General features: G+C 39.1%; 1 protein-coding gene across 1 annotated transcript in view; it reads right to left on the reverse strand.

The window, feature by feature from the left end:
- The window catches only part of LOC106604166 (protocadherin-11 X-linked), a 258,929-nt gene that overhangs the window by 139,801 nt on the left and 92,912 nt on the right, over positions 1-26,216 (reverse strand). The window contains exon 4 of the mRNA XM_014198585.2: positions 5,170-5,229. Coding sequence (XP_014054060.1) covers positions 5,170-5,229 — 60 coding nt within the window. The remainder of the gene's footprint in view (positions 1-5,169; positions 5,230-26,216) is intronic.

Genomic DNA, 26,216 nt, shown 5'->3' on the forward strand with positions numbered 1-26,216 from the left:
TGTGTGTAATGTAGCTGAGTGACAGTATATTACCCTGCTGGCCCTGTGTTCTCTCTCTGCTCTGTGTGTAATGTAGCTGAGTGACAGTATATTACCCTGCTGGCCCTGTGTTCTCTCTGCTCTGTGTGTAATGTAGCTGAGTGACAGTATATTACCCTGCTGGCCCTGTGTTCTCTCTCTGCTCTGTGTGTATTGCCCTGTGTATCCGGATCATGGAGAATAATGTGGGTGGACGAGACGTGAACATGTGTTCCACTGGTATAGCAGTCAAAGTGGCGTTCGTTGCTTCATTCTTTTACATCAGTCCAGATCAGCTGTTTCAAGGAGAGATGGCTGATGAGAGAGGTGACATGGGACATTGCAAACACTTCCTAAAATCTCAAGGACAGTATATGCATGCAGATTATTCCTGGTGATATGCCAATGTGACTTAGTTTGCATCTGAAATGGCACCCTCTTCCCTAATAGTGCACTACATTTGACCAAGGCCCATGGCACCCTATTCCCTATATAATGCACTACATTTGACCAAGGCCCATGGCACCCTATTCCCTATATAATGCACTACATTTGACCAAGGCCCATGGCACCCTATTCCCTATATAATGCACTACATTTGACCAAGGCCCATGGCACCCTATTCCCTATATAATGCACTACATTTGACCAAGGCCCATGGCACCCTATTCCCTATATAATGCACTACATTTGACCAAGGCCCATGGCACCCTATTCCCTATATAATGCACTACATTTGACCAAGGCCCATGGCACCCTATTCCCTATATAATGCACTACATTTGACCAAGGCCCATGGCACCCTATTCCCTATATAATGCACTACATTTGACCTAGGCCCATGGCACCCTATTCGCTATATAATGCACTACATTTGACCTAGGCCCATGGCACCCTATTCCCTATATAATGCACTACATTTGACCAAGGCCCATGGCACCCTATTCCCTATATAATGCACTACATTTGACCTAGGCCCATGGCACCCTATTCCCTATATAATGCACTACATTTGACCAAGGCCCATGGCACCCTATTCCCTATATAATGCACTACATTTGACCTAGGCCCATGGCACCCTATTCCTTAAATAGTGGCCATAGACTTTCACATAATGTCTGTCTCAAATGACCCCCTTTCCCCTATATAGTCAACAGTAGTGCACTACAGAGGGAATAGGGTACCATTTGGGATGCGACCCAATGACATCAATATCGCTGAGCTCGTCTGATTAGAGGTGATCTCACTATGAGCGGTTACAGTTCAAGACCATGTGAAGGACGTGGCGGTGCTTTCAGTGTTGTTTTTGTGTCGACTGACTCAGGACAAAGCCGATTGCCTCGCTCATTATTTCCCAATGACAGGGACAGTATCGTGTTGTATTATTTACTGTCAAACGCAGTCAGACACGCGACGATATAGCATCCAGTCGGCAGCTTTCAATGGCACAAGAGTCACTTTAGAAAGCTGTCCGAGCATTAAAGGTGCAGTCTGGGATTTGGGAACCTAGCTGTTCATTGGTCATTTCAATTTGAGATTTTTTTTTTTTTTGCCATTGATATTCTTGAAGAATATAAATTATAAGTGCCTTGTGAGTGTATCACAACTGTCAGTAACTTTATCATAACCCAGAATATTAGGGGTTTTTCTCCATTGTTTACAACATAAAAAGGAATAGTGCATAGCTTCAGAATATTGTTAAATCTATACATCGGAGTGTCAGTCATTGCATCTAGAGTGTTGTCTATGAATATGAGAGGTTGTACATTTCCCTAGCCCCGTCTCTCAGCTGTATACCGAAACAAGTGGCGAGCCACAATTTAGTTGTTTTCCAATTCCAGATTGTAGTTTTTAGGCTGAAAAGAGGTGTAGTTTCAGCTGGCCACACGATGACAGGCTGTCAGACTGCCCTCTCAACTGAGTTTCTTTTTTAACACGACTTATTCTTGACTGGAGTGTTTTTTTTTTTTTTTTTTTATAACTCTTGACCGTGCCATTCAACCATAAAAGGACATGTGCATTTTGACACTTTTTTCTTAAGTGAACTGGAAGACGTGAGAAGATTTCACTACATCGCACATTATCGCGTTCACAAGTAGAAGCAGTGGCATGAGTCAAGTGTAAAGTTAGTTTACACTAACTGTGTGATGATTACTTGAATAAGCCTGGAGGATGGTGGATTTTTTACTCATCATAGCCTAGTGGGAAAATTATTTGAATACATTTCACATTCTCATATCATGTCAGATATATGCTAATTCTAATTTACATTTGTTTAGTGTGAGGAGTAATTCTTAATTGCAACAAAATAACGAGTGTGGGTGTCATTAACACAATTTAACAGGAAGAATATGATTTTACATTGTATTAGTTAAACATCCATCAGCGAACAACAGAAATCCAGCTTTACAATATACATATAGAAGTATGTAGACAAAATATACTGTATCCTGTATAGGTTAATATAGAGTAATATACTGTATCCTGTATAGGTTTATATATATCGAGTAATATACTGTATCCTGTATACTATGTATATATAGAGTAATATACTGTATACTGTAGAGGTTTATATAGAGTAATATACTGTATCCTGTATACTATGTATATATAGAGTAATATACTGTATACTGTAGAGGTTTATATAGAGTAATATACTGTATCCTGTATAGGTTTATATAGAGTAAAATACTGTATCCTGTATAGGTTTATTTAGAGCAATATACTATGACCTGTATAGGTTTATATATAGAGTAATATACTGTATCCTGTATAGGTTTATATAGAGTAATATACTATGACCTGTATAGGTATATATAGAGTAATATATTGTATCCTGTATAGGTTTATATAGAGTAATATACTATGACCTGTATAGGTTTATATAGAGTAATATATTGTATCCTGTATAGGTCTATATACAGTAATATACTGTATCTTGTATACGTTTATATCGTGAAATATACTCTATGCTGCATAGGTTTATATAGAGTAATATACTGAATCCTACATACTTTTATTTAGAGTAATATACTGTATCCTGTATAGGTTTATATAGAGTAATATAGTGTATCCTGTATAGGTTTATATAGAGTAATTTACTGTATTCTATTGGTCTATATAGAGCAGTGGAGGCTCCTCAGAGGAGGAAGAGGAGGACAATCCTCCTCAGTGAATACAATTCAAATTCAAATTAAAATGGTAAAACATTTAAAAAGTAAAAATGTTCAGATAAAACTATACTAAATATAGTCACATGTCACCAAATAACTAATTCAAACACACTATTTTGCAAAGGTCTACAGTAGCCTCAACAGCACTCTGTAGGATAGCATGATGGTGTAGCTGGAGGACAGCTAGCTTCCGTCCTCCTCTTGGTACATTGACTTCAATACAAAACATAGGAGGCTCATGGTTCTCACCCCCTTCCATAGACTTACAATTATGACAACTTCCGGAGGACGTCCTCCAACCTATCAGAGCTCTTGCAGCATGAACTGACATGTTGTCAACCCAATCAAATGATCAGAGAATTAATATAACACTGAAAGCATAAACTAATGCTAGCTAGCACTGCAGTGTATAAAATGTGGTGAGTTGTTCACTCAAAGAGAGAGAAAGATAATAGTTCTATAGTTTTGAACAAATAAATGTTTTCCTAAATGAAGGAGAAGGAAGAGAGAAATAGAGAGAGAGATTTCATCTTTTTTTTTTTTTACTTTCAGTTTCACTTACTTAGCTAGCATATACAGCAAGCTAGTTTAGCCTACACTGCTCAAACAGAGAGATGCTTTCCAACACAACACCAGAACTCTTCCATGTCAAGGTAAGCTTGTGGTATTACTAATTTATTGCCACCGGGCCCACCTGTGTAACTGCTTACTGACTGTACATTAACGTTACTTTAGCTAATATGGTGACAACGATGTAGGCTGTTTGTAGAGGTTTGGATTGGAAAGTTTTTTTTCGCCTGGTCGCATAAAGCTGATGTTTTGTACATTGAAGTCCACAAGCGAAGGGAAGAGAAGGAATATAACGTGGCTGTTATGAGTGTGAACTGTGTTTACGCGTGATCAGGGGTGTATTCATTGCGCCGGTTCGTTGAAAAACGTTTCTTAAACGGAAGCAAACGGAACAAAACAGGTATAAACATACCTGAATTTTTCCAAAAGAAACTCTCGTTTGCAACTGTTGGACTAATGATTACACCCTAAATAAGCTAGATGCAGGCAAGAATGTGCAAGGAGGTATTGAATGTCACTCACTGTCTGTCTCCTCAAATGTGTCTCTCGACCTGTGTGCAGCGACGTCGTAAACTTTCATTCATAGGCTAGGTTGTATCAACCTCATGATGGGTACAGGCAAAATTTGAGTATCATGTAGTAGCCTAAACCTTTCAATGTTACATTGAACTGGGTGAATGGAATATGAATGACAGTCATCCAATATGCTGTAATAGAAATAAGGCCATGCTCATGCAAAAAATAATGGTCCTCCCTCATCTTAAACAGCACTGACCGCCACTGATATAGAGTAATATACTGTATCCTGTATAGGTTTATATACAGTAATATATTGTGTCCTGTATAGGTCTATATAGAGTAATATATTGTATCCTGTATAGGTTTATATACAGTAATATATTGTGTCCTGTATAGGTCTATATAGAGTAATATACTGTATCCTGTATAGGTTTATACACAGTAATGTACTGTATCCTGTATAGGTTTATATACAGTAATATATTGTATCCTGTATAGGTTTATATACAGTAATATATTGTGTCCTGTATAGGTTTATATAGAGTAATATATTGTATCCTGTATAGGTTTATATACAGTAATATACTGTATCCTGTATAGGTTTATATACAGTAATATATTGTATCCTGTATAGGTTTGTATACAGTAATATATTGTATCCTGTATAAGTTTATATAGAGTAATATACTGTATCCTGTATAGGTTTATATACAGTAATATATTGTATCCTGTATAGGTTTATATACAGTAATATATTGTATCCTGTATAAGTTTATATAGAGTAATATACTGTATCCTGTATAGGTTTATATACAGTAATATACTGTATCCTGTATAGGTTTATATACAGTAATATACTGTATCCTGTATAGGTCTAGGAAGAGCTTACCTTATGGGGACAAGTAGATGCGACTGAGCTGAAGGACTTCTCTGGTGTCTGGCCCTGATTCTACAAGATAGAAAAACACATTATCAGAATCATGCTTTCTCTGGAGGGCCATTTCCAACACAACACTATTTGTGACAGTAGGTGTGTGTCCCAAATGACACCCTATTCCCTATATAGTGCACTACTTTTGACCAGGGCCCATAGGCCTGTGGTCAAAAGTAGTGCACTATATAGGGAATAAGGATGCCATTTGGGACAAACAGTAGATGCTGCTTATTTTCTCTCCGTTATTCTCTCGACCATACCGTGCTTAAGTGACCCTACTACAGCACCAGGCAGGTTTTAGCCTTTTCATAATCCAGGAATAAAACTGCACTGTAGCCTATGGTCGTACTGTAAATCTTTATCTTGAGAGTATAATCTTACTTTTTTTTATTCTCAGGATATAATAATGTGTTGATATTTTGTTATGATGTTTTCTATTCCCATTATCTTTTCTGGAAAGATTACAAACCTCCTTTAGCAGTCAGATGATTCCACATAACACATGGACCTACTACTTACAACACAGACCTTATAGTCAGATGATTATCATTTTGTTAATACAGTGATGCGTTATTCAGATACAAGAAAACAGCATTAAAATAATCTGCTAAGGTATGTCGGCAAGCCAACAACAGATGGTCCTGCTGTTCGTGATTATGCGAGATGCACAATTGCAGCAAAAAAAATATTTTAAAAAAAAAGCATCTTGAAACGACCTGAGGAACAAATGAAAAAAACTGTCAACAGGATATGGTGGGGTGTAATTGCATGTACACAGTCTCTGTCCCAAATGGCAACCTATTCCCTATTTAGTGAACTACATATGGGTGCAATGAATAGAGAATATGATGTATATTTGGGATGCAGATTCACAGTAGCACATATTCACAAAGGACATTGGGATTGATTGGATCTTTGCAATGTCAGTGCCCCCCCCCCTCCCTCAGAATCACTAGGAAGTAAATGTTGTTGTCCCCCCACTGTTCAAGGGAAACCTATGCCTTTGCACTCACAACAGGAATATAGAACCACTCACAACAGGGGGAATATAGAGCCTAACAACGACGGAACCACTCACAACAGGGGTAATATAGAGCCTAACAACGACGGAACCACTCACAACAGGGAATATAGAGCCTAACAACGACGGAACCACTCACAACAGAGCATATAGAGCCTAACAACGACGGAACCACTCACAACAGGGAATATAGAGCCTAACAACGACGGAACCACTCACAACAGGGAATATAGAGCCTAACAACGACGGAACCACTCACAACAGGGGATATAGAGCCTAACAACGACGGAACCACTCACAACAGGGGATATAGAGCCTAACAACGACGGAACCACTCACAACAGGGAATATAGAGCCTAACAACGACGGAACCACTCACAACAGGGAATATAGAGCCTAACAACGACGGAACCACTCACAACAGGAATATAGAGCCTAACAACGACGGAACCACTCACAACAGGAATATAGAGCCTAACAACGACGGAACCACTCACAGCAGGGAATATAGAGCCTAACAACGACGGACCCACTCACAACAGGGAATATAGAGCCTAACAACGACGGAACCACTCACAACAGGGGATATAGAGCCTAACAACGACGGAACCACTCACAACAGGGGATATAGAGCCTAACAACGACGGAACCACTCACAACAGGGAATATAGAGCCTAACAACGACGGAACCACTCACAACAGGGGGAATATAGAGCCTAACAATGACGGAACCACTCACAACAGGGGATATAGAGCCTAACAACGACGGAACCACTCACAGCAGGGGATATAGAGCCTAACAACGACGGAACCACTCACAACAGGGGATATAGAGCCTAACAACGACGGAACCACTCACAACAGGAATATAGAGCCTAACATCGACGGAACCACTCACAACAGGGAATATAGAGCCTAACAACGACGGAACCACTCACAACAGGGGGAATATAGAGCCTAACAACGACGGACCACTCACAACAGGGGATATAGAGCCTAACAACGACGGAACCACTCACAACAGGGAATATAGAGCCTAACAACGACGGAACCACTCACAACAGGGAATATAGAGCCTAACAACGACGGAACCACTCACAACAGGGAATATAGAGCCTAACAACGACGGAACCACTCACAACAGGGAATATAGAGCCTAACAACGACGGAACCACTCACAACAGGGGATATAGAGCCTAACAACGACGGAACCACTCACAACAGGGAATATAGAGCCTAACAACGACGGAACCACTCACAGCAGGGGATCTAGAGCCTAACAACGACGGAACCACTCACAGCAGGGGATCTAGAGCCTAACAACGACGGAACCACTCACAACAGGAATATAGAGCCTAACAACGACGGACCCACTCACAACAGGAATATAGAGCCTAACAACGACGGAACCACTCACAACAGGGGGAATATAGAGCCTAACAACGACGGAACCACTCACAACAGGGGATATAGAGCCTAACAACGACGGAACCACTCACAACAGGGAATATAGAGCCTAACAACGACGGAACCACTCACAACAGGGAATATAGAGCCTAACAACGACGGAACCACTCACAACAGGGGATATAGAGCCTAACAACGACGGAACCACTCACAACAGGAATATAGAGCCTAACAACGACGGAACCACTCACAACAGGGAATATAGAGCCTAACAACGACGGAACCACTCACAACAGGGAATACAGAGCCTAACAACGACGGAACCACTCACAACAGGGGATATAGAGCCTAACAACGATGGAACCACTCACAACAGGGAATATAGAGCCTAACAACGACGGAACCACTCACAACAGGAATATAGAGCCTAACAACGACGGAACCACTCACAACAGGAATATAGAGCCTAACAACGACGGAACCACTCACAACAGGGAATATAGAGCCTAACAACGACGGAACCACTCACAACAGGGAATATAGAGCCTAACAACGACGGAACCACTCACAACAGGGAATATAGAGCCTAACAACGACGGAACCACTCACAACAGGGAATATAGAGCCTAACAACGACGGAACCACTCACAACAGGGGATATAGAGCCTAACAACGACGGAACCACTCACAACAGGGAATATAGAGCCTAACAACGACGGAACCACTCACAACAGGGAATATAGAGCCTAACAACGACGGAACCACTCACAACAGGAATATAGAGCCTAACAACGACGGAACCACTCACAACAGGGAATATAGAGCCTAACAACGACGGACCACTCACAACAGGGAATATAGAGCCTAACAACGACGGAACCACTCACAACAGGGGGAATGAACAGGCCTCACATGGAATGGAGCAGGACTTCACAGACTAGCCCCCCGAAACCTTAACTAGCTACCTCCGGAGGCAGGTGTCAGTTGTTAGCCCCTCATATCCAATTATGTTACCGGGGTACGCACTCCTAATGCTCCCTGACACCATTAATGTCTTCCTTATGGTATCACCAGGAGAGAAGAGACACTGAACTGTCCACACTACCAACATCTATATTTCATCACAACTTAAAGAGAATCTGGCTGTAGCAACAATAACTACTGGGGCTGATGGAGAGAAAAAAAGCCGCACGCACTTACACACACACGCACGCACGCACGCGCGGACACACACACACACACACACGCACACACACACGCACACACACACACACACACACACACACACACAACCCCAGTTAGCTAGCTTCACTGGCACTGCAGCAGCAAACAGCGTAAACACTCATCTCATGCAATATTAAAGGGCCGATGGCCAAGCTTGGTTGTCTGAATTAGTTTAAACAATTTCCTCCCAAAGAGTAGATACTGGAACTGTTACTAGATCAGGATAAATAAACATAAACATGACTGATGTTTTGGAGGCAGGGGGAGTGTGTGTGTGTGTGTGTGTGTGTGTGTGTGTGTGTGTGTGTGTGTGTGTGTGTGTGTGTGTGTGTGTGTGTGTGTGTGTGTCGGTGTGTGTGTCGGTGTGTGTGTCGGTGTGAGTGCATGTGTGTGTGTGTGTGTGTGTGTTTTGGCATGGGGGGTATGATGAGAATGGCTTGATTAACTCAATAAGTTCCCAATTTTCAATTCTTGAACACATGCTTTCCTACACAGTTTTCACTTATTTCATGAGCTTCCTGCAAACAATATGATATATATACAGTATATATCCAATATGATGTAATATGCAGTACATATACAATATGATATATTATACAGTATAAATACAATATGATATAGAATATGATCTACATACAGTATATACACAATATGATATATTATACAGTATATATACAATGTCATATACTATAGAGATAGAAATACAATATGATATATTATACATTATATATACAATACGATATATTATACAGTATGTTTACACAACATGATATATTATACAGTATATACACAATATGATGTAATATACAGTATATATCCATGATGATGTAATATACAGTATATATTTATTTGATGTATTATACAGTATATATACAATATGATATATTATACAGTATGTATACAATATGATATATTATACAGTGTATATACAATCTAAATATACAGTATATATACAATAGTATATATATAGTATATACATATACAATATGATATAGAATATGATCTACATACAATATGATATACAATATGATCTATTATACAGTATATATACACTAGTATATATTATACAGTATATATATACAATATTTTATATTATAGAGATATAAATACTATATGATATAGAATATAGTATGTATATAATATGATATAATATACAGTATATATGCAATATGATATATTATACAGTATATATTCAATTTGATTTATTATACCATACGTATACACAATTTGATATATCATACAGTATAGACAGTATATGTACAATATGATATATTATATCATATATATACAATATGACATATTATACAGTATAAATACAATATGATATATTTTACAATATATATACAATATGATATATTATACAATATGTATACAATATGATATACAGTATATATGCAAGATGATATATTGTAAATATATATAATATGATATACAGTATATATACAATGTGATATATTATATAGTATAAATACAATATGATATATTATACAATATATATGCAATATGATATATTATACAATAAGTATGAAACATGATATACATTATATATACTATATGATATATTATACTATATATACAATATGATATATTATACAATATGTATACAATATGATATATTATACTATATATACAATATGAAATATTATACAGTATGTATATGATAGGATAAACAGTATATACAGTATATACAATATGATATATTATACAGTATGTATACAATATGATATATTGTACGGTATGTATATGATAAACAGGTATATACAGTATATATACAATGTGATGCACTACTGTAACCTGAGAAGAGCTTACAGTGCTTACAGGTAGATAGACCATCACACCATGCAGGCCAAGAGAATCTGCTGTCCTGTTGCAAGGTTAAACTACAGTACACTGTGTAGGTAGGTTGATGTCAGCAACCCCTTTCAATGACCCTGTCTGCTCTTTCTGCAAAATTAAAACTCAGAAAGTGCCCGTCATCAGTGTCTAACGCCTTTAAGCTGATACTATTATTGTTCTCTTCACAATCTGCATGGAACAGGAAGACACATCCTCACATGATAATGGACCTCCTTGAGAGAGTGATATTGCAGTATGTTGAAAATGCAATGTGTTAAAAATAAGACGTTAGTCACCTCTAATTAAATGTCTCCTACTTGTCAGAATCTGAATGCAGTTTGAGAGCCATTTTCTTCTCCAACATTAATGGAATACTCAACAAGTCTTAAAAATAGCTCGATATCAGCTACAGTTATTTGTTTTGGCGCTTGAAAGTTCTCCATACAAACTTTGTTGTAGTGTATGAGTCTCTACACAACATAACATCTCTGTCCAGGTAAGTCTGTTTGACACATAATTGACATTTTCACTTTAAAGGGTTCAGGATGTCATGAAAATAGCGACAGTCTAAGCAACTCTCTGCATGAGATGCTACCCTGTCCCTGAGAACTTAACCCCCGCGTTTCCTTAGCAGCTTCAAACAAAATTCCACACGGTGCTTGAAGCGATAGGCTGCAAAGTGCTCTAATCTCTCTGCCATCAGGTAAGAAACAGACTTACTACTGGCTGACAAAGGGGAGCTCTTTGATATGTCAGCTTTGCCACAGGTGCATGGAGATACCGAGGCCTGTCGCCTCTGCTGAGCCCGTCTCCAAAGCAGACCCAGTTCCTTTTTAGGAGTGAGAATACACCACGGCGCAGTGTGGATTCCCAATTATGCATGGTCCCTGGGATTCCCACAGTGAAAAACCTAGGGTTCACTGCTTTTATTCATCTGCTTGCTCTGCCCTCATACTTAGCCTCACATTGAAGTGTTTTACTGTTTTATTTTCAGGACAACCAGGGCTACAAGTAGTATACAAAACAATTTGACGTAAACACTTGCATTCATGAGTTTACAAATATAAGGTCCACCATGCAAAAACATGATAAAAACATATTCATAAGAATGCTGTTTGCTCAGTGGGAAATGAATATCAAACAGCAACAACTGTGTAGTGTTTGGAGTTTTTGACAGCAACTATGTATGTGAGCTTATTACAGTGAGCTCATTACAGTATCATAGACACTAGGTCCTGGTATCTCCTATGATTTTCCATGTAGAAGAACCCCTTACAGTATTATAGACACTATGTCTTGGTATTTCCTATGGTCTTCCATGTAGAAGAACCTCTTACAGTATTATAGACACTATGTCCTGGTATTTCCTATGGTCTTCCATGTAGAAGAACCCCTTACAGTATTATAGACACTATGTCTTGGTATTTCCTATGCTTTTCTATGTAGAAGAACCCCTTACAGTATCATAGACACTATGTCCTGGTATTTCCTATGGTCTTCCATGTAGAAGAACCCCTTACAGTATTATAGACACTATGTCTTGGTATTTCCTATGGTCTTCCATGTAGAAGAACCCCTTACAGTATTATAGACACTATGTCCTGGTATTTCCTATGGTCTTCTATGTAGAAGAACCCCTTACAGTATCATAGACACTATGTCCTGGTATCTCCTATGCTTTTCTATGTAGAAGAACCCCTTACAGTATTATAGACACTATGTCTTGGTATTTCCTATGGTCTTCCATGTAGAAGAACCCCTTACAGTATTGTAGACACTATGTCCTGGTATTTCCTAGAATCTTCTATGTAGAAGATCCACTTACCTTCTAACCACTCTTGTGTGGCTTGTGAACGTCATAGAGCAAAACAGATTAGACGTGCACGTTCATGAGAACCTCAGCACTAAATCATGACAGCGATCCTCAAAGCGATCCTAGATGTGCAATATACTGTTGTCTCTAGTAAAGGCAGGACTTCAGGGTAGTTTAGTGACCAATTCAAGTCTCACTACAACCCCTTCAAACTCATGTTTCAGATCATTTACACCTTTCTCGCACAAAACAAAAAGAAATCACCTTTCAGCATTGTTGAGAAAAGCCCATAAGTAAGTATTTTACTGTTCGTCTCCATTTGTTGTTTATGAAGCATGTGACAATTAAAATAGGATTGATTGATTGATTGATCTTGGCTCTGGACGAGAACAATACATCATTATGTGGTTGGTGTAATCCATGGACCTTTGCTGTGCTTGTCGATAATGTGATGTGCTCCCTATCAGATCTACCAGTGCACCAGACCAGAGGGTGATTTGTAGATTAGACAGTCAGAACCTTAATTATACGGTATTACATTTACGTTGACATCAATCTCATAACCATTGTATTCAGATTTCAGATAATGAAAACACATAACACAGATTTCATATTAACACTCAGAGACAGATTCACAGATAGCTGCATTGCGTCTAGTTTATTGATGAAATATTCATGGATGAGATAAGCACACATTACATTTAGGGTGCATCCCAAATGAGACCCAATTCCCTATGTTGTGCACCACTTTTGACCAGTGCCTCATAGGGTCCTGTTCAAAAGTAGTGCACTTTGTATGAAATAGGGTGCCATGTAAGATTAAGCTTCTCTGCAGCTGTAATAAATGAACATTCCTTCTATGAACACCATTGTTTTGTTCTGCTAAGAGAATGAAATGTGATTTGAATGCTGTTAATCCTGTTAAAATATATTAGCTCACTCATTACAGCCCCAGGAAATATCTGCTGTGTGTATTGTATATGTTAGCTATCCAGATCAAAGAGCCCAATCACTTTGTTTTGAAGTCAAATATTGACAGTATGTTTCTAGAAATGTATTTGTATGTCCCAGTTCTTCCAATGTATTTTGACAGTATGTTTCATGTATTTGTATGTCCCAGTTCTTCCTATGTGCTTTGACAGTATGTTTCATGTATTTGTATGTCCCAGTTCTTCCAATGTATTTTGAGTTGTCCGTTACGCTACTCCGATTTGATGTACGCCTACGTCAGAAGTTCTCTGTCTAATAAATACATGTATTGTGCCTTTCAAGAGACTACAGTAGAGGACCCTACAGCAGGGGAGACTAGAAGGTTACAGGAGAGGACCTTACAGCAGGGGAGACTAGAAGATTACAGTAGAGGACCTTACAGCAGGGGAGACTAGAAGGTTACAGTAGAGGACCTTACAGCAGGGGAGACTAGAAGGTTACAGGAGAGGACCTTACAGCAGGGGAGACTAGAAGATTACAGTAGAGGACCTTACAGCAGGGGAGACTAGAAGGTTACAGGAGAGGACCTTACAGCAGGGGAGACTAGAAGATTACAGGAGAGGAGACTACAGTAGAGGTGAATACAGCAGAGGAGACTAGAAGATTACAGCAGAGGAGATTACAGTAGAGGACCTTACAGCAGGGGAGACTAGAAGATTACAGGAGAGGAGACTACAGTAGAGGTGAATACAGCAGAGGAGACTACAGTAAAGGAGACTAGGAGACTACAAATCCAATCAAATAAAATTCCATTTGTCACATGCGCCGACAATGCTTACTTACAAGCCCTTAACCAACAATGCAGTTCAAGAAATAGAGTTATGAAAATATTGACTAAATAAAGGAAAGTAAAAAAAAATAAGAACATTACATAACAATAACGGGGTCAATGTGCGGGGTACAGGTTAGTCGAGGTCATTTGTAAAGTAAATATACATAGATAATACACAGTGAGCAGTAGCAGTATAAAAACAAAGGGGGGGGGGTGTCAATAGTCCGGGTGGCCATTTGATTCATTCTCAACAGTCTTATGGCTTGGGGGTAGAAGCTGTTCAGGTGCCTTTTGACCCTAGACTTGGCGCGCTGGTACTGATTGTCTTGCGGTAGCAGAGAGAACAGTCTATGACTTCGGTGACTGGAGACTTTGACCATTTTTTGGGCCTTCCTCTGACACTGCCTAGTATATAAATCCTGGATGTCAGGAAGCTTGGCCCCAGTGATGTACTGGGCCGTACGCACTACCCTCTGTAGCACCTTACGGTCAGATGCTGAGAAGTTGCTTGGATCTGGGGACCCATGCCAAATCTTTTCAGTCTCCTGAGAGGGAAAATGTGTTGTCATGCCCACTTCACAACTGTCTTGGTGTGTTTGGATCATGATAGTTCATTGGTGATGTGGACACCAAGGGTCTTGAAACTCTCGACCCGCTCCACTTCTGCCCTGTCGACATTAACCTGTTAGGGCTAGGGGGCAGTATTGACACAGCCGGATAAAAAAACGTACCCGATTTAATCTGGTTACTACTCCTGCCCAGTAACTAGAATATGCATATAATTATTGGCTTTGGATAGAAAACACCCTAAAGTTTCTAAAACTGTTTGAATGGTGTCTGTGAGTATAACAGAACTCATATGGCAGGCCAAAACCTGAGAAGATTTCATGCAGGAAGTGGCATGTCTGACAAGGTGTCGTTCTTCTTGCCTCTGTTTATTGAAGACTGAGGATCTCTGCTATAACGTGACACTTCCTACGGCTCCCATAGGCTCTCAGAAGGCGGCAAAAAGCTGAATCGTGGCTTTGCAGGCTCTGGCTGAAAAAAAGTAGCGCGTTTGGGTAGTGGCTGGTTACAGTACTGTGAGACTCAGGCGCGTGCCCGCGTCGACCGAATGCTTTGTTTTCTTTCCTCTGTTTACCTAAACGCAGATTCCCGGTCGGAATATTATCGCTTTTTTATGAGAAAAATGGCATAAAAATTGATTTTAAACAGCGGTTGACATGCTTCGAAGTACCGTAATGGAATATTTAGAAATGTTTTGTCACGAATTGCGCCATGCTTGTGACCCTTATTTACACTTCGGATAGTGTCTTGAACGCACGAACAAAACGCCGCTATTTGGATATAACGATGGATTATTTTGGACCAAACCAACATTTGTTATTGAAGTAGCAGTCCTGGGAGTGCATTCTGACGAAGAACATCAAAGGTAATCAAACTTTTGTAATAGTAAATCTGACTTTGGTCAGGGCTAAACTTGGTGGGTGTCTAAATAGCTAGCCGTGATGGCTGGGATATCTACTGAGAATATTGCAAAATGAGCTTTCACCGAAAAGCTATTTTAAAATCGGACACCTCGATTGCACAAAGGAGTTCTGTATCTATAATTCTTAAAATAATTGTTATGTTTTTTGTGAACGTTTATCGTGAGTAATTTAGTAAATTCACCGGAGGTTTGCGGGGTGCTAGTTCTGAACGTCACATGCTAATGTAAAAAGCTGGTTTTTGATATAAATATGAACTTGATTGAACAAAACATGCATGTATTGTATAACATAATGTCCTAGGTGTGTCATCTGATGAAGATCATCAAAGGTTAGTGCTGCATTTAGCTGTCTTCTGGGTTTTTGTGACATTATATGCTAGCTTGAAAAATGGGTGTCTGATTATTTCTGGCTGGGTACTCTGCTGACATAATCTAATGTTTTGCTTTCGTTGTAAAGCCTTTTTGAAATCGGACAGTGTGGTTAGATTAACGAGAGTGTTGTCTTTAAAATGGTGTAAAATAGTCATATGTTTGAGAAATTGAAGTAATAGCATTTCTAAGGTATTTGAAAATCGCGCCACAGGATTACACTGGCTGTTGCGTAGGTGGGACGATTTCGTCCCGCCTAGCCCAGAGAGGTTTTAAGGCCATAAAGAAACAGGAAAACCACACTGTCCGATTTCAAAAAGGCTTTACAACGAAAGCAAAACATTAGATTATGTCAGCAGAGTACCCAGACAGAAATAATCAGACACCCATTTTTCAAGCTAGCATATAATGTCACAAAAACCCAGAAGACAGCTAAATGCAGCACTAAGTTTGATGATCTTCATCAGATGACACACCTAGGACATTATGTTATACAATACATGCATGTTTTGTTCAATCAAGTTCATATTTATATCAAAAACCAGCTTTTTACATTAGCATGTGACGTTCAGAACTAGCATACCCCCCGCAAACCTCCGGTGAATTTACTAAATTACTCACGATAAACGTTCACAAAAAAACATAACAATTATTTTAAGAATTATAGATACAGAACTCCTTTGTGCAATCGAGGTGTCCGATTTTAAAATAGCTTTTCGGTGAAAGCACATTTTGCAATATTCTCAGTAGATAGCCCAGCCATCACGGCTAGCTATATAGACACCCACCAAGTTTAGCCCTGACCAAAGTCAGATTTACTATTACAAATGTTTGATTACCTTTGATGTTCTTCGTCAGAATGCACTCCCAGGACTGCTACTTCAATAACAGATGTTGGTTTGGTCCAAAATAATCCATCGTTATATCCAAATAGCGGCGTTTTGTTCGTGCGTTCAAGACACTATCCGAAGTGTAAATAAGGGTCACGAGCATGGCGCAATTCGTGACAAAACATTTCTAAATATTCCATTACCGTACTTCGAAGCATGTCAACCGCTGTTTAAAATCCATTTTTATGCCATTTTTCTCGTAAAAAAGCGATAATATTCCGACCGGGAATCTGCGTTTAGGTAAACAGAGGAAAGAAAACAAAGCATTCGGTCGACGTGGGCACGCGCCTGAGTCTCACAGTACTGTAACCAGCCACTACCCAAACGCGCTACTTTGTTTCAGCCAGAGCCTGCAAAGCCACGATTCAGCTTTTTGCCGCCTTCTGAGAGCCTATGGGAGCCGTAGGAAGTGTCACGTTATAGCAGAGATCCTCAGTCTTCAATAAACAGAGGCAAGAAGAACGACACCTTGTCAGACAGGCCACTTCCTGCATGAAATCTTCTCAGGTTTTTGCCTGCCATATGAGTTCTGTTATACTCACAGACACCATTCAAACAGTTTTAGAAACTTTAGGGTGTTTTCTATCCAAAGCCAATAATTATATGCATATTCTAGTTACTGGGCAGGAGTAGTAACCAGATTAAATCGGGTACGTTTTTTATCCAGCCGTGTCAATACTGCCCCCTAGCCCTAACAGGTTATACAGCTCATTGAGTGCGGTATTAGTGCCAGCAATGGTTTGTGGTGGTAAATAGATGGCTACGAATATTATAGATGAAAACTCTCTTGCTAGATAATGTGGTCTACAGCTTATCGTGAGGTATTCTACCTCAGGCGAGCAATACCTCGAGACTTCTTTAATATTAGACATCACACACCAGCAGTTATTGACAAATGGACACACACCCCCACCCCTCGTCTTACCCGACGTAGCTGCGTTGTCATGCCGATGCACGGAGAAGCCAGCCAGCTCTATATTATCCGTGTCGTCGTTTAGCCACGTCTCGGTGAGACAAGATTATACCGTTTTTAATGTCCCGTTGGTAGGATAGTCTAATCGTAGATCATCCAGTTTGTTTTCAAATGATTGCACGTTGGCCAATAATACAGAGGGTAATGGTGCTTTACCTACTGGCACCCTGCCCTCCTCCCCCTTTTATTTTCTCTGTCTTTTCTTCACACTGATGACAGAGATTTGGGCCTTGTCTCGATGGAGCAGTATATCCTTCTCGTCGAACTCATTAAATAAAAAATCTTTGTCCAGTTCGAGATGAGTATTCGCTGTTCTGATTTCCAGAAGCTCTTTTCGGTCATAAGAGACGGTAGCAGAAACATTATGTACAAAATGAGTTACAAACAATGCAAAAAAACAAACAAAATAGCATAGTTGGTTAGGAGCTCGTAAAATAGCAGCCATCCCCTCCAGCGTCATTATCCATACAGTAGAGGAGAATACAGTAGAAGAGGAAACTAGGAGACTACTGTTGAGGAGACTATAGTAGAGACGACTACAGTAGACTTGACTATAGTAGACTTGACTATAGTAGAGGAGACTACAGTAGAGGAGACTACAGTAGAGAAGACTACAGTAGAGGAGACTACAGTAGAGGAGACTAAGATACTACAGTAGAGGAGACTACAGTAGAGGAGACTAAGATACTACAGTAGAGGAGACTAAGATACTACAGTAGAGGAGACTACAGTAGAGGAGACTAAAATACTACAGTAGAGGAGACTACAGTAGAGGAGACTAAGATACTACAGTAGAGGAGACTACAGTAGAGGAGACTAAGATACTACAGTATAGGAGACTACAGTAGAGGAGACTAAGATACTACAGTAGAGGAGACTACAGTAGAGGAGACTAAGATACTACAGTATAGGAGACTACAGTAGAGGAGACTACAGTAGCTTTTCTAGCTATAGCACAATAGCAACAATTTGACAAAATATATTTTTTTACTTCACACCTTTTACATCACATCTACACCACCTCCTAATGTCTTACTTTACTCACCATAGAGGGCTCACCATTCCATAGAGGGGTTATATTACTGTGTAGCCCAAACTGTTCGGGCACTACAGACAGGAGTTGGCAGATCAACTGTACGGACTTCAGACGAGTCTCCTGACACTTGCGAGGGTCGGAGAACACCATTGTGTTTGTGAGAGTTTGTAGGCCAAACTTTTCTTGACGCTACAGATGTTTTTCATGAGAAGACTGATTTTTCGGATGTCTCATTGTCTAACAAACACTCCGCTAGCTCTGCCACCTTTCACCGCAGATGCGGAAGGGCGACATCGGCGGAGGAAAGCTTAAACTGACAGATTTTGCTGTGATTTGTTTTATTATGCTAATTACATTGAACAAAAATATCACCGCAACATGTAACAATTTCAAAGATTTTACTGAGTTATAGTTCATATAAGGAAATCAGTCAATTGAAATAAATTCATTAGGCCCGAATCTATTGATTTCACATGACTGGGAATACAGATACTTTTATGCATCTGTTGGCCACAGATACCTTTACAAAAAAGGTAGGGGCGTGGATCAGAAAATCAGTCAGTATCTTGTGAGACCACCATTTTCCTCATGCAGCGCGACACATCTCCTTCGCATAGAGTTGGTCAGGCTGTTGATTGTGGACTGTGGAATGTTGTCCCACTCCTCTTTAATGGCTGTGAGAAGTTTCTGGATATTGGCAGTAACTGGAACACGCTGTTGTACATGTCAATCCAGAGCATCCCAAACATGCTCAATGGATGACATGTCTGGTGGGTATGCAGGCCATTGAAGAACTGGGACAATTTCAGCTTCCAGGAATTGTACACAGATCCTTGCGACGTGGGGCCGTGGATTATCATGCTGAAACATGAGGTGATGGCGGCGGATGAATGGCATGACAATGGGCCTCAGGATCTCGTCACAGTATCTCTGTGCAATCAAATTGCCATCGATAAAATCCAATTGTGTTCGTTGTCCGTAGCTTATACCTGCCCATACCATAACCCCACCACCACCATGGAGCACTCTGTTCACAACGTTGACATCAGCAAACCGCTCGCCCACACGACACCATACACGCTTTCTACCATCTCCCCGGTAACTTGGATTAATCTGTGAAGATCACACTTCAGTGTGCCAGTGGCCATTGAAGGTGAGCATTTGCCCACTGAGTCGGTTATGACGCAGAACTGCAGTCAGGTCAAGACCCTGGGGAGGACGACGATCACATAGATGAGCTTCCCTGAGACGGTTTCTTACAGTTTGTGCAAAGATTCTTAGGTTATGCAAACCCACAGTTCCATCAGCTGTCTGGGTGGCTGGTCGCAGAATATCCTGCAGGTGAAGAAGCCAGATGTGGAGGTCCTGTGCTGTCATGGTTACACGTGGTCTGCGGTTGTGAGGCGTACTGCCAAATTCTCTAAAACGACATTGGAGTAGGCTTATGGTAGATAAATTAACATTAAATGATCTTGCAACAGCTCTGGTGGACATTCATGCAGTCAGAATGCCAATTACACGCTTCCTAAAAATTTTAGACATCTGTGGCTTTGTGTTGTGTGACAAATCTGCACATTTTAGAGTGGCCTTTTATTGTCCCCAGTACAAGGTGCACCTGTGTAATGGTAATGCTGTTTAAACAGGTCCTTGATGTGCCACACCTGTCAGCTGGATGGATTATTTTAGCAAAGGTGAAATGCTCACTAACAGGGATGTAAACAAATTTGTGCACAACATCTAAGAGAAATGAGCCTTTTGTGCATATGGAAATGTTTGGCGTCTTTTATTTCAGCTCGTGAAACACTTTACATGTTGCGTTTATATTTTTGTTCAGTTTAGATTTTTGCAGGGCGCAGACATCTACTCTAGGGGGTTATTAATAGATAGCAATAGAAAACATCTCGGTAAAGAAGAGCTAGCACTCACACTCTTCTTTCTGAGCTAGCTAGCAAAATAGCTACCCTTGGGAACTACATTAGCTTTCATTCCCTAGGCCGTCATAGCCCATGCAGGATACAACCCATGCTGTTCACATTCAAGGCAGACCCCCTACAAACCTGAAAACAAGAGCACCATTCACTCCCAGTGTCGAGTAGACAGGGCTTTTTCTTTTGGGACACATTGGTATGTCGGGTGAGTGGGGGCCATTGGGCACCACTGGCATTCTCTGCACATACACAGAGAGGCTTTATACTGTCAGCTAACTTCCTGGCTATCTCTACAAAGTGCCTTGCTGTTGCTGCATTTAGTCAACTGTAATTCCATTTACTTTTTTTCTGACATTTTTGTGTTTACCGCGGTACATTGTTTAAAAAAAAAATTAAAACATTTTTTTCTCTCACTGGGATTAAAGCAATGCTGAAGTTCCAGGATTATCAAATGACTTTGATCATGTGACTTCAATGTTTTTGATCTGAAGCAGGAAGAATAAAAATACTGTCTATGGATTCCACTGCTGGTGGAACTGTACACCATGACATGAGCCGCTGACAGGTAGTGAATAAAAAGAATGGAACAAGCACAAAAAACAAGTCTATTTGGAATATTGTTTTGTTACGATGAAGGGATTCACCAGCAATGGATTCCTGAAATACCAGATGTACCCAATTTGATCCAGTATTATATCATCTATACAGTTGTATGAGTGTTGTGTGTGACTCAGCTTTATACCTGTCTGACTGTCCAGTATTTTTATTATTATTATTTTGTTATAATTTTTTATTTAACCTTTATTTAATTTTTTTTTTTTACAATGACGGCCTATCCCGGCCAAACCCTCACCTAACCCGGATGACGCTGAGCCAATTGTTTATTTATTTATTTTATTTCACCGTTATTTAACCAGGTAGGCAAGTTGAGAACAAGTTCTCATTTACAACTGCGACCTGACCAAGATAAAGCAAAGCAGTTCGACAACATACAACAACACAGAGTTACACATGGAGTAAAAACAAACATAAAGTCAATAATACAGTAGAAAAATAAGTCTATATACAATGAGATAAAATGATATAGGATTTATCAGTACTAAATAATATAGAATTTAACAGTACTAAATGATATAGGATTTAACAGTACTAAATGATATAGGATTTATCAGTACTAAATGATATAGGATTTATCAGTACTAAATGAAATAGGATTTATCAGTACAAAGTTATATAGGATTTAACAGTACTAAATGATATAGGATTTATCAGTACTAAATGATATAGGATTTATCAGTACTAAATGATATAGGATTTATCAGTACTAAATGGTATAGGATTTATCAGTACTAAATGATATAGGATTTATCAGTACTAAATGATATTGGATTTATCAGTACAAAATTATATAGGATTTATCAGTACTAAATGATATAGGATTTATCAGTACTAAATAATATAGAATTTAACAGTACTAAATGATATAGGATTTATCAGTACTAAATGATATAGGATTTATCAGTACTAAATGATATAGGATTTATCAGTACAAAATTATATAGGATTTATCAGTACTAAATAATACAGGATTTAACAGTACTAAATGATATAGGATTTATCAGTACTAAATTATATAGGATTTATCAGTACTAAATGATATAGGATTTATCAGTACTAAATGGTATAGGATTTATCAGTACTAAATGATATAGGATTTATCAGTACTAAATGATATTGGATTTATCAGTACAAAATTATATAGGATTTATCAGTACTAAATGATATAGGATTTATCAGTACTAAATGAAATAGGATTTATCAGTACAAAGTTATATAGATTTATCAGTACTAAATGACATAGGATTTATCAGTACTAAATGATATAGGATTTATCAGTACTAAATAATACAGGATTTAACAGTACTAAATGATATAGGATTTATCAGTACTAAATGATATAGGATTTATCAGTACTAAATGATATAGGATTTATCAGTACTAAATGGTATAGGATTTATCAGTACTAAATGATATAGGATTTATCAGTACTAAATGATATTGGATTTATCAGTACAAAATTATACAGGATTTATCAGTACTAAATGATATAGGATTTATCAGTACTAAATAATATAGAATTTAACAGTACTAAATTATATAGGATTTATCAGTACTAAATGATATAGGATGTATCAGTACTAAATGATATAGGATTTATCAGTACAAAATTATATAGGATTTATCAGTACTAAATGATAGGATTTATCAGTACTAAATAATATAGAATTTAACAGTACTAAATGATATAGGATTTATCAGTCCTAAATGATATAGGATGTATCAGTACTAAATTATATAGGATTTATCAGTACTAAATGATATGCTTGTAGTCTACTCTACCTATTTCAAAACAAATCAAATGGTATTGGTGGCGTACACATATTTTGCACATGTTATCGCAGGTGTAACGAAATGTTTTTATTCCTAGCTCCAACAGTACAGTAGTGACATGATCAATACAAAACAAAACATTTAAAGAAAGGAATTAAGAAAAATATAAATATTAGAACGAGCAATGTCAGAGTCTGGAATGTATATATATATATATATATATATGATGGTGTGTATATACATTATGAAAGGTATATGAATAGAAAATAATAGATACAGTATAGAATAAGGAAGGATACAAATGTCCCAGATGTGTGGAGAAGCATTCAGTGAACAATAATAGAAGGTTTCCATAGAAATGGAGAGGCTAGCTGTGTTTCACCAACAGCCTTTTCCAACCCCCCCTACCCCCTCCCCACCTGATCATTAGCCCTAGGCAATTTGGGAGGTTTCAATCCCTGTATTATTATCCAGCTACTTCTTTGGACATGCAATCAAAGTGACAACACAGTACATAGAAACACTTTCTCTCCCACTCCCCCCAAACCACTGACGGACTTTCTATTAGCCTGATGTTGGACTCAAATTCCATCATATCAAGCCAAGGGACTGTAGCTCGTTTCAGTCAACATAACTCCCAAAAATATTTTCCCTAGCTAGGATCATTTCCAATTATTGTCTGTGCCAAATAAAAAAAAAACACGACATATCAAAACAATTATTTTGATGGGGCTCCAAGGCAAGAACATATTTCAACTTGAATGTTCTACCTGAAATCATTATAAAGGCGTGGTTTCAGGCAATAAGCCATCAAAGCCTAATTGAATATCATTTTAATGGTAAAAACCTACAAGACAGTTGGAGTATCTACCTGCCATGTTTTTAGATAGACTCTGTCAGTCAAACAGTGAAACAACACAGACTCACAGACAGGCTGACAGGGCACGAAGCACTAATGAACTTCCCTCCAAGCTCTGTGGGTTTTTACTAGTTTCCATGTGTGTTTAGTATTTAGTGTATTAGATGAAGGTAACACTACAGTACATCTCCTTAAGGAAAGCACAAATACAAGCACTTTGCCATAATGAGCCCAACTACAAAGCAATTATAATTAGAGACGAGAAAAAAAGTGTGAGTAACATTTTGAATACCCTCTTCGTAATGCCTTATAACTTCTTATGAACTGTGTATAATGCATTATAAAGCACATCATATGATGTAATAATTGATCAGAAATATATACTATGACTACATGAACTACTCAAACCAGTGTGAACCAATCGCTTCCTCCTACACAAGGAAACATTCTATTTGTCTGATGTCCTGCCTGCACTTTGACATGCCATGCCATGCTTACAGCAGTTCTGTAGTGTAGCCAATGCATTGCCATAATTGTTTTGGCTTGGAGGAGGGCTAATTTCCATGAGAAACAGTCCAAAGGCACTCAGAAGATGCTAGTCCTTAGTCCTTTGACTAAGGTGCCAGGAAAATAATGTAATTACAGTGTAAACGGCACTGCTTGTTAGTAATTGACCAACCACTCACTGTGTTTGACCATCAGTTTTATTCTAGCCGGGTTGGCTCGACTTTAGTATGGATTGGTTGAAGCTCAATGTTAAAATCAATCTCCCTACCATCATATGTAAGCCAATAGGACACCAATGTGTATGAAAATTCACAAATCAACATGATTGGAGGTACACAACACCTCGTCATGATCCGTCTGGCCTTTACCAAGAACCAATCTACCGGATTTTTTTGACAGGAGTTGTTAGCATTAGGGTCGTCAGAAAATGTTTTTGCCCAAACGTAGCTCAAATTCTAGTCGTCAGACTAAAACGAGGCTACAGCGTCCATAAGGTGACATGTAGGTTTAGCTCTGTTTGAATACGTGTGTAGGTGCAGCAGTTTTGATAACATCCACAATATACCGCTCTCACATGCACAAACCGACAATGTGCTGCCTTTTTGTATAATTTCTGACAATGCTAACATCTTTTCAGCTGAATCTCAGAGTTCTTAAACCGGGTGCAAATATAGTTGCTGTGAAACAGTAGCGGCTAGCTAGTAGAAGGCTAGCAGATGTAGCTAGCTAGCTAACACCAGTTGGATGAGAAGTTAAAAGGAGGTAGCTAGCTAGCTAGCTAGGTATATTTTTCTATGGAAGGTTTTTCATATGGCGAAGTCATCTGGGTAAACTGTTGACCTGGATACTTTGCGTGTAATCAAAGCACAAAAAAAAAAGCTAGTGAACGTCCTTGGCTGCACCAAACCTTGGGAAAACTGTCACGTTGCTAATTTATAATACAACAAACCAGAACAGATGCCTTGCTGTTAGAAGATCCAGAGAAAAATGGTTGAAATTCCCTTACGTATTAACAGTAGTAGTGTGTGGGTAAAATCACAGCTTAGCTTCTCAAGCTCTGTCAGATTGGATGGGGAGCATTGCTGCACAGCTATTTTCAGGTCTCTCCAGAGATGTTAGATCGGGTTCAAGTCCGGGCCCTGACTGGTTCACTCAAAGACATTCAGAGACTTGTGCCATTGTCTTGGCTATGTACTTACAATTGTTGTCCTGTTGGAAGATGAACCATCGCCTAGGTCTGAGGTTCTGATTTCTCTGTAGAAGGTTTTCATCAAGAATCTCTATGTACTTTGCTTTGTTCATCTTTCCCTTGATCCAAACTAGTCTCCCAGTCCCTGCCGCTGAAAAACATCCCCAAAAATGATGCTGCCACCACCATGCTTCACCCTAGGGATGGTGCCAGGTTTCCTCCAGACGTGACACTAGGCATTCAAGCCAAAGAGTTCAATCTTTGTTTCATCAGACCAGAGAATCTTGTTTCTCATGGTCTGAGAGTCC

The sequence above is a fragment of the Salmo salar genome, chromosome ssa05 (genome assembly GCF_905237065.1).
Source record: "Salmo salar chromosome ssa05, Ssal_v3.1, whole genome shotgun sequence".
NCBI classification, from domain to species: domain Eukaryota; kingdom Metazoa; phylum Chordata; class Actinopteri; order Salmoniformes; family Salmonidae; genus Salmo; species Salmo salar.